This window comes from Amblyomma americanum, chromosome 9 (assembly GCF_052857255.1).
Source record: "Amblyomma americanum isolate KBUSLIRL-KWMA chromosome 9, ASM5285725v1, whole genome shotgun sequence".
NCBI lineage: Eukaryota > Metazoa > Arthropoda > Arachnida > Ixodida > Ixodidae > Amblyomma > Amblyomma americanum.
In genome coordinates, this window is record NC_135505.1 from 44,478,737 (window position 1) to 44,488,770 (window position 10,034).

Below are 10,034 nucleotides of genomic sequence, written 5' to 3' on the forward strand. Positions count from 1 at the left end.
ATTTAGTAAATAAATGGGAAATAAATTTTTATCGTGCTGTTTCGGTTTCAAACACCAAAGGATGGCTGTGACGTCGGAGACGAGTTAACATCACATGAAGCATTCAAAAACTGAAGTACGGTCACTGCAGTGTTAATTTTAAGTACAGAAAACTCTTACAGAAGCCCATCTGAGGTCCCTAATCGGTAAAAAAAGAAAAAAAGCAGCGATTTTACCGCAGATGTTTCAAGACCCACATGACCAGGTAATTGAATGTTAATTGAACTGAATGAAATGAAATGAATTGAAATGAATGTTTATTGAACTGAATAAAAACATTAGCGCATCCACAAAGCTGCCAGTGTTCTTCCCAGCAAGCACTAGGCAAGTAATAAGGCTTTTAAAGCAGTTGTTAAAGCTCTTTTTACAAGCATGCAAGTGAGGACTTTTTGAGTCTTTCATTGTATTGTAAACAACATGTTCTTGATGACCATATAGTTTTAAATAACGTCTTAACAGCAGTGTCCCAGTGGTGTCAGGACTGGCAGATGGACATCAATTTAAATATGTCTGTTCCTCTATCTATAACTATATAAAAACACACAGCAGCTTTTCAGTACACGCTTAATAATATTCATCTTGCATCTGTCTTTGAGCATAAGTACCTTGGTGTGACACTAACCTCTGTTTTCATATGGAATTCGCACGTTTACGTCATCACATCTAATGCACTAAAACAAGTCTTCATTAAAAGACGCCTTAAACCAGCACCCTCTGAAACAAAATACTAGCATATAAAACTATTGTCAGACCAATTCTGGACTACGTCAACATCGTTTGGTCTCCCTTTGATAAGAAGCTCATTAAAAAAACTTCAATCAGTGCAGAGAAAGGCACGAAGATGTGTATATTCACTAGGCACTAAGAAGAGGATTAGCGGCCACAAAAGCAAATCGGTGACTTGTGCACTTTGCTTTCTAGATACTCGTATCCTGCCGCGTGCTTTCCAAGACTAAGAGCCACGCAAGCTTCTCGCCATCGTCCCATCATCCCATTGTATCATAAGCGCCTTGCCTGTCTACTGGTGTCTCTGTTGCGTGACACCATGGAACGGGAGCCGTCCTGTGACGTCATAGACGGAGACAGCGTCGCCTGGAGCAGACTCTTAACCAGGGACGCCTATAAAGCCACCCTCCGGCTTCGCATTTCTGGGATTCGCGGCCACAAGATCATATTGGTGACTTGTTCACTTTGCTTTCTAGGTAGGTCTTTTTACATTTTCATCACTTTTTAGCATATTCCTGTGGCCGCTGATCCCAACTGCTGTTTCATTGGCTGCGGTTTTTTGCACGTATCGCGCTCGCGTCAGCTCATTTTCTTCCTGTCACGTACATGTATGAAAACAAGACTATGGATTTAGACCAGGAGCGGGACTAGTCCGTGAACTTTGCCAAAGACCCATTTCATTCCTGCTTTCTACATGCCTGAGCCTACTTTTGCTTTGTGCGGGAGATGTCGAAGCAAATTCCGGACAAAAGGTTGTCGAAGTGCTTGCGCCTTTAAAGAATGCCGTGCTGAAATATCAGAAACGCTAGAAGAAATTGAACCGGACATAACAATATCCAGGACCGTGTTGCTGTAATAGAGAAAAGTATGTCCGCTGTACTTGATATCAAGAAAAACTTAGACATCGTGTCTTCTTCTGTACAAGACGTCAAGAAGAATATACGCAAAAAAAATGATAAACTTACAGGTGTAGTCGAAAACATGAACAACAGAATGAGAAGGAACAACTTGATTATTAAAGGGCTCGCTGTAGAAGAACAAGAAGGTTATGCTGAAACATAAAAAAATTGTTAAGGACTTCTTTAGCGAGCATCTTAAGATACAGTGCGCTGACGTTGAACGTTCCCATAGCCTTGGCCAGCCACGTTCTGATCAAGCTCGACCAATTATAGTTAAATTTATTAAAATTAAATTAATATCGAAGCATTTCAAAATGCACATAAATTAAAAGATCTCACGGAACCAAAAGTTTGGCTATACGAACACTTCTTTCTAAAGGTTCTACATGCAAGGAAAAAGCTGCAAGACTTCGCCAAAGCAAATATCAGAAAAAACGAGCGTTATTTTCTAAGTTTTGATATGCTTCAGATGAAAAATGGTATTTACCGGAGTGACTCGGCAACAGATTGCGTGTAAAAACTTGCTTCCAGGCACACGCTCCCAGAAAAGAAAGCCAACCGTAACAGAAACAAATCAATCTCCTTGGTCGTGGCAAACTGCCGCAGCATACATAACAAAGCAGACGTACTTAAATATGTTGAACATACCTGCTCAGATGATATAATCGTGGGTACGGAAACGTGGCTAACCGAAGGCGTTGCATGTCACGACATCGCGCTTCCATCATCGTTCGTTTTTTAGGAAAGATAGGGCTGATCCTCGACGAGGAGGAGGAGTGCTCATTGCGGTTAACAAAGACTTCCATACATCTCTTGCCCCTATCGACTCCCGCTTAGAAATAGCCTGGGTTTCTGCTCAACTTGGTGGTATGCTTTGCATTATAGGCGCTTGTTATATGCCACCAAGTAGCCAACCTGAATTCATTGACCTGTTAAATGACACTATCGAGCAGATCCTTGTAAAGCACCCGAATTGCCTCCTATATTTAGCAGGTTACTTTAATTTTACCGCGATTAACTTGACGACTCTAACTATTGGCATCGATAGTAACCGACAGGAGAACAATAACTTCTTTCATTACTTCAATGTCACCGGCTCACCGATAATTGTTCACGAGCCTATTCGCAGTAAACATATACTGGACTTCATCCTAACAACCCATCCTGAGCTCTCAGACATCGCCGTCTTGGAAGAAATAAGTGACCACGAAGTTGTGCACTGTTCTCTTCTACTTCCACGCGCCGAAAGAACAAAAACCAAAAAGCTTATATACAACTATGCTCGTACGGATGTTGAAAAATGAACCTGTTGCTGGAAACTCACAAAAAATAGCTTTCAGGTCAGTTTTCATAACCGTACGACTAATGAAAATGAAGTTGTTTCGTGACAAACTCCAATAAATTGAAGATTCCTGAGTGCCAAAACGAATGATAAGCACACGAACTAATTATCCTTGGTTTACCACAGACGTCAACAGGGCACTACCTAGGAAAAAAATAGAATTTAGGAAAGCGGTTCGATCAGAGGAAGCTACAGATTGGGAAAACTACAACAGCATTTCAAAAATAGCTGAAAATCAAATTTCTGAAGCAAAAAAAAAATTTGCGTTTACACTTCCTAGTTTGATAAAAACCAACCCTAAGAAATTTTCGAACACTGTTATTCCTAAAAGCGCTGGTACGATTCCTGTTCTTTTGGCTGTAAACGGCAGCACCCTACCTATAGACCAGTGTGCAGAACAATTCAAAAGCCACTTCTCACAAGTATTTACGCACGAATTGCCCATTTACAAACCACTGCTGCTTCCTGAGGCCGATATCCTGATTCCCTTTTCACCCATTCACATATCTGCGCTTGGCGTGACTCGTGCAATTGAACGCCTACCTCACCACACTAGCCGAATAAACCGACGGTATCAACGCGAAACTGTTAAAACTTGCCTGCCAGCACAGAGCTTTCCTGCTATCTCTCATTTTCCAACAGTCACTCAATACGACATGTGTGCCAGAAGATTGGAGGGCCACTTATGTCATCACGGTATTTAAATCTGGAAACTGATATCTTCCTAACAATTACAGGCCAATTTCTCTAACCTCGATATGTTGCAAGGCACTTGAATACATATTTTAATTTAACATTATGACTCATCTTAAGCGAACATTTTGCTTTATAACAACCAACATGGCTTCCGCAAACATTTATCGTGTCAAACACAGTTAATTGAGTGTATAACGAACCTAAATCAAGCAATTGACTCTTCTCTCTACATTGACTCCATCCTTATTGATTTCTCTAAAGCCTTTGATCGCGTTCCTCATAACCGCCTGATGATAAAGGTACGCCACGTGCAGCTGGATTAACGTACTACGCAGTGGATCAACGCATTTCTAACAAACCGCATTCAGTCAGTTAAGTTAGGGAGCTTCTTATCAAGACGTAGAGGTGTTGCTTCAGCAGTACCTCAGTGTTCGGGGCTGGGTACACTTCGTTTGTTAATATAAGTTAATGACATCACGCTCAACATAACATCAACAATACGATTATTTCCAGACGACCGTGTAATTTACCATGTAATTTTGAGCCCTTGCGGCATCATTGCTCTCCAGACTGATCTTGATGAGCTAACTCATTGGTGCGGCAGGTGGCAAATGGTAATTAACGCAGATAAAACTAAACATCTCAAGTTTATTTCCGCTGCTAACGCGAGTCCTAATGCCTACACAGTTAATAATACTCTAATTAAAACGGCAGCGTCGGTAAAATACTTCGGTGTTAGTTTTAGCTCTAATTTATCCTGCAGCTTTCATATTGAACTGATGACTACCAAAGCCTTTAAAAAACTTGGTCTTCTTAATCGCCGACTACACCAAGCCAATCAGGTCATAAAACTACACGCATTCAACATGCTAATCAGGCCAGCAATAAAATACGCGTCAGTGATCTGGACCCCTCATTATACCTATCTTATTAACACGGAATCTGTGCAAAACAAGGCTGATTGATTCATCATTTCCCGCTACTCACGGTATCAAATTGTAACAGCACTGAAAATATCGCTCCATCAACCGCCTCTGGTCACGCGGAGAAAATTCAGCCGTTTATCTTTTTTCCATACTCCCTACCGCAGCAACATACCATTTGTAAGTTCACATCTTCTCCCGGCACCGCACACATCGGCTCGTGTAGATCATATGAAGAAGACTAAACCCGTTTTCGCTCGGACAGAACGACACAAATACTCACCTTTGGCACTAGCTATTGAAAAGTGGAATTCGCTTCCATCAAGCATTGTGGCTATCGCTGGAACACCATCATTTCAAGCAGCTGTTTGGTCATACTTAGAAAATTCCAATGTAGATGTCGCGGATCTCTACGGAGAACACTCGGACTGAAAGTATGGACTAGGCGACGGGTGTACCCACACAAACGCACATTTAATACACCCTACGTGACACACACACTAGAACACAAAACTAACAAAACTAACACAACGCACAAAGGCTATAAATACACACGACCCGTGCACACTACTACCATCGTCTACTACTAGCGTTCTACTATTCGTGGTCGTTGTTCCTGCTCACAGTTGGTTCGGTGCGGCTGCGGCGTTGTATGGATCCCGTAGCCAGCGCCTAGGCGGCGTTCGGCGTGCTTGGGCTGGCGTCGCTGGCTGCGTAGTACAAGCTCCCGGTCCAAGCGCCCGTGGAGGTGATGCCGGTGTTGTTGGCGTGGGTGGCAACAGCGCTGGAGACACCCCTGGCCATAGCAGGTGGTAGCGTCCTCTGTTGACTCCCCGGAACGGGCTCAGGCATGGAAGGAAGTCCACGATGCGATGTCGTAGAACGCGAGCTCACCGGAGCAGTAGCCGGCGTCGCTCTCTTCCAGCCAAAGTGTCCCTCACCCGGCGGAGCCTCCGCTTCTCTGCGGTTCCCCCTCGGGCCTCGCTCTCACTCGCCCTTTTATAGCCTCGGTGTTAGTCCACGTATGCCTTGTCGTCGTCTTCTTCTCTTCTCCACCAATCATCTCCCTCCACCTCACCGAATGCTTCTTCTTCCTCTTCTTTATTCTTCGGTTAATTCGCGTCGTCTTCTTCACACCTCTTTCCTTTAAAATTTAAGTTAGGCTCCTTAATATAGGGGACCCAAGGTCAAGTTTCCCCGCGCTACGACAGCGCCGCGCGGGCGGAGGCGGAACTACTGGGAATCGCTCGTGCAGGTGCTGCCTGCTTGAAAGCGAGGGCGCGCGCGTGCGCACGTGATTCAGTCCGGCCGGTGCGCAGCGGAGTCTCCGCACGGCTAGTGTGCTTTGCTACTTCGACGAGGGTGTTGAAGCGGAATTTTCGCAATGGCAGAAACGGCCCAACGAAAACAGAAGCGGGGTCCGAAGTACTGCTGTGTCGTGGGCTGCCACAACAGTGCAGACAACAGCAGGGAACGCGATCCGCCTGTGCAACTATATCGATTCCCTGGAAGATGGTACGAGAAAGAAAGGCGACAATCCTGGATCACCGCTGTAAGGAGAGTCAAGTAAGTCGTTGCAGCCTTATCTCGCTTTTTGCTTTGACCGTTTTAGCTACTAGTTTTTGTTCCTTAACACGACGCGCGACGACTGCAGAAAGTTATCTCGAGCTCGCTGCCTTCTCGCAGCCTGTGTGTGTGTGAAAGCCAAGCTACGGTGGCATGGTGAGAACATTAAACGTTTTGATTCGGCTTGTTCTTTTAGACGTAGGCGTCGCCGTTTAAATTGACACTCGCAATTTGATTGTTGTGCTGTTGGTTAAACTCAGCTGAACTACGGACGTTGTCAAAGGTCTGCAAGTTACGCGTCGGGCAAGCAGCTTTCTCGTGTCGGAACGAACTGCCTTTAATTTCAATATACTTTGACATTGTTTTGCTTGTTCGCTTTGTTGTGCCTCTTTATTACGGTAGAATATTAACTTGTGAATATCACTTGTCCACTGCTTAGAAGCTCGGCGGTTCTCTCATTTGCCACCTTCGAAGTTCGTGCGATTTTCTTTTATTTGTTCATGTCTTTGTTGTGTGCATATGTGTTCGTTCGTGTCTGTGTTTTCGTGTGCGCGCCTGTTAGAGTGCGTGCACTCGTTCGTGTTACTGTGCGTGTTCGTGCATTTACCTTCCTTTTGTGTTCGTGTATGTGTGTGAGTGCATGCATGTGTGTTCCTGTCTTTGCAGTGGATAAGAGGGAATATTGTTCTTTCTTGTGCAGTCCGGATGGAACTTTGTGGCAGCCAAAAGAACATACGCGAATTTGCAGCCGACATTTTGTGGGCAACAGCAAGAGTGACGTCAGCCAAGATCCATCCTACATCCCAACCATTTTTCCACCTGTCTACAGAAAAAAGGCGCCTGATCAGGAAAGGGCGCAAAGGTATGAAAGAAAAATTGTGAGGCTGCCAGTAGAAATTACAGACTCATGTTTTGAACAATGTTTTGTTGACTTAACCTGGTTTATAAAATCGCAGAGTCAGCATAATATGAATAATAGATGCATGGGCAAGTATTTAATGATTACATTTCATGGCAGGTTTTCTTGCAGCCTACCCGATTGGTATTAACCTTAGCTTTTGATTGTGCAATGCAGGTGGCAGACACGTTTCAAGAAGGAAATCTCTTCGAGACAGCTTGTAGGAGATGAGCATCCATCACAAAGTACAGCGGTTGGAGCAACAATGCAGGCCCCGGAAACCTCCCTTCTGGAAGATGTGCATCGTGACTTCAACACCATGGATTTCAGCAATGCATTTCTGGAAACAAGCACAGCTACCTCTTTGCTTAACATGAGTGACTCGCATTCTTTGGTGCTTGTGTGTAGTGCAAGAGAAGAAAGTCATTCCACTGGAAGAAAGAGGGACGCTGTAAGGACATCTGTCAGTTTGGGGCTCCTGTGGAGTCAGTGTAAACAAAGCGCGCTACTAGGGCAGCATGCATTTGCTTTTAATAGTGTCCTTTCAACTGCCCTAGGCAGCACACTAAGTTTGTCTAAATACCACAAAATATCCTTGTTTCATGTTTTTCAGGCATGCCAAACAGAGGAATGTGCTACTTCAGGGAAGCTGGCTCTACTTCTCTCAGCAACAAATGGCACTGAAGCATCTGCTCAAATCGCACACACAGAAATGAGTCACAAGGTTAGACGATGATGCTGCTGTTCGTTACCTAATTTGTTGAATTGTGGTGTTGTCTTGCTGTTAGCACCGCACCTCTTGTTTCAATCCAATTTACTTGCATTATTTGGCAAGGTTCCTTTCTAATTGGTTGTTCCTGCATGACATTCCTGTTTATCATTTTTAATGCCTGTGTTAATTTGTTTTTTAGAATGAATTTGTTTAGACACCGTACAGTACAAATGTCACTTTAATGTATTATTCCTTTTACCTAAGTGTATCTCCTTTTCATTTCATCATCCTGTATGTTTATTCTCTCCTGTAGGTTGCAAGTACAGATGAAAATTGGAAGCGAAACTGTGGATTTTTTGGCTTTGAATCCCTAAAGGAAAAGGAAGAGGCACTGCAGGATTTGTGCGGTGTGACACTGCAAGTTTTTTGCCTCCTTCTGAACTTCCTGCCAGCACCACAGTACAGGCGCAATGCCATGTCAAGGGAAGACAAGTTATGCTTATTCCTTGCCAAGCTACGGCTTGGGATCACATACAGTGCCTTAGGAGCTATGTTTGGTGTCACAGCCACAACAGCGTCAACTGTGTTTAGAAAGACACTTGACATTCTAAGCATTGCCCTGAAAAATTGGGTCTTCATGCCTTCCCGAGAAATAATTAAGCTTTCTTTGCCTGCCCCGTTCAAAGACAACTATCCGAATTGCACCCTAATAATAGATTACACCGAGGTCCGCACAGAAACACCATCAAATCCAGATTGTCAACACATGTTGTATTCTCATTACAAAGGAGGATACACGTTGAAATTTTGTATAGGCATAATTCCTAATGGAATGATAAGTTTTATTTCTAGGGTTTATGGAGGAAGGCACACCGACTCTTTCATAACCCAGGACTCTGGCTTCCTGCAGCTTCTCAAACCAGGGGACTTAGTTTTAAGTGACAAAGGATTCCCAAGCATACGGACAACTGTAGAAGGGAAAGGCGCAGTGCTACTTATGCCTCCTTTTAATTCAGGGGTTGGACAGCTGTCTGAACAAGCCATGGAGCAGACATACAAGATTGCATCTGTACGCATCCATGTAGAACGAGTAATCCAAAGGTTGAAGATATATCACGTTCTAAGCAACAGAATACCGCTAAGCCTGGTCCCACACATGAACAAAGTAGTGTCTGTGTGCGCTGCCCTTGTGAACATGCAAGCACCGATAATTAAGAAGTAGGCCTGCATGGTTTGCTGTGGCATTCATAAATTGGTTTCCGTGCATGGATTACATTTGTAAAAGAGATGACATTTCAAAAGAAACAAAATAGCTCTGCAATTTCATTTGACAACCTGTGACTAGACAACCGCAATTATGTGCACTTTAACCAATAAATTTGTTCCGCAATCACAACAATGTTTTCCGTCTGGCTTTAATTTGAAGTGATAAGTCCTGTGATGGTTCTGTAATGTGTCATTGTACTGCATGTGAATGTTTTTTTAATCAGTCGTAAAAAGCTAAAGAATGCAAAATTGATAGTAATCGACACAAGCCAATGCATTGACGTCATTTGAGAACACAGCATTTATTCTTGGTTTATTGAGTGTGAACTGTAACCTACTACAGCAATGGAGATCACTCAGACAACACAGACCAGTATCAAATAGACCAATGTGCAATGTAAAAGTATATGCTGCTAAATTATAATAATGAAACGTAATGAAGGATTCTGATTGTTGCCCTTATTTGTAACAATGCTGTCTGTAAAAAGCAAGCAAAGGCTTGATGATATATTTTATTGCTATAATAGACAAGCAGTTCTTTGCAAAAAAAAATTTACAGGATAGCATTTAAGTCTGCTTAAGAGCTGAAATGCGAAAGCCTTTCCTCTTTATCTGTCCACTGTTCTTTTTTACTTTTTATTTAAAATTTTATCTTGTAGTTTTATTTGTTTTTGTTATTTTTAAATTTTTGTTTCTTTATATTTTATTCGTTGATTTTTATACTAAGTAAGCCTTCTCACGCATTTTCATAATTTTTCATCGAATTCGTCACACAAAACCTGCTTCAAACACAGCATTTATTTTCATTACTTCAATTAAATTAATTACCTAATTTAAATTCAAAAACCAAACTTTTCCCATTTTAAAATCTACTCACGCAATACCTAACACAATTAAACTTGTGCACATTGATCTCAACAGAACTACATAATTGTGTGGACAAAATTTGCGGGCACTTTTTACTGAC

General features: G+C 42.7%; 1 protein-coding gene across 2 annotated transcripts; it reads left to right on the forward strand.

Annotated features, from left to right (window-relative positions):
* Positions 1-5,907: 5,907 nt before the first annotated feature.
* Positions 5,908-9,200, forward strand: LOC144105490 (THAP domain-containing protein 11-like). Of its 2 annotated transcripts, XM_077638614.1 has the most exons (5): positions 5,908-6,191; positions 6,892-7,053; positions 7,267-7,540; positions 7,703-7,813; positions 8,115-9,200. In XM_077638614.1, exons 1-5 carry the CDS (start codon positions 6,010-6,012, stop codon positions 9,021-9,023), a joined length of 1,638 nt encoding a protein of 545 aa, XP_077494740.1. In that variant the 5' UTR covers positions 5,908-6,009; the 3' UTR covers positions 9,024-9,200. The 2 variants fall into 2 exon arrangements, with proteins under 2 accessions (XP_077494740.1, XP_077494741.1); XM_077638615.1 differs by lacking the exons at positions 7,267-7,540; positions 8,115-9,200 and having other exon boundaries at positions 7,703-7,816.
* The last annotated feature ends 834 nt before the right edge of the window (positions 9,201-10,034 follow it).

Coding starts and splice junctions, on each gene's coding strand:
- LOC144105490 (XM_077638614.1), top strand. CDS start 6,010: ATGGCAGAAACGGCCCAACGAAAACAGAAGCGGGGTCCGAAGTACTGC. Junction 6,192..6,891: donor ACCGCTGTAAGGAGAGTCAA/GTAAGTCGTTGC, acceptor TTTCTTGTGCAG/TCCGGATGGAACTTTGTGGC. Junction 7,814..8,114: donor ACACAGAAATGAGTCACAAG/GTTAGACGATGA, acceptor TCTCTCCTGTAG/GTTGCAAGTACAGATGAAAA.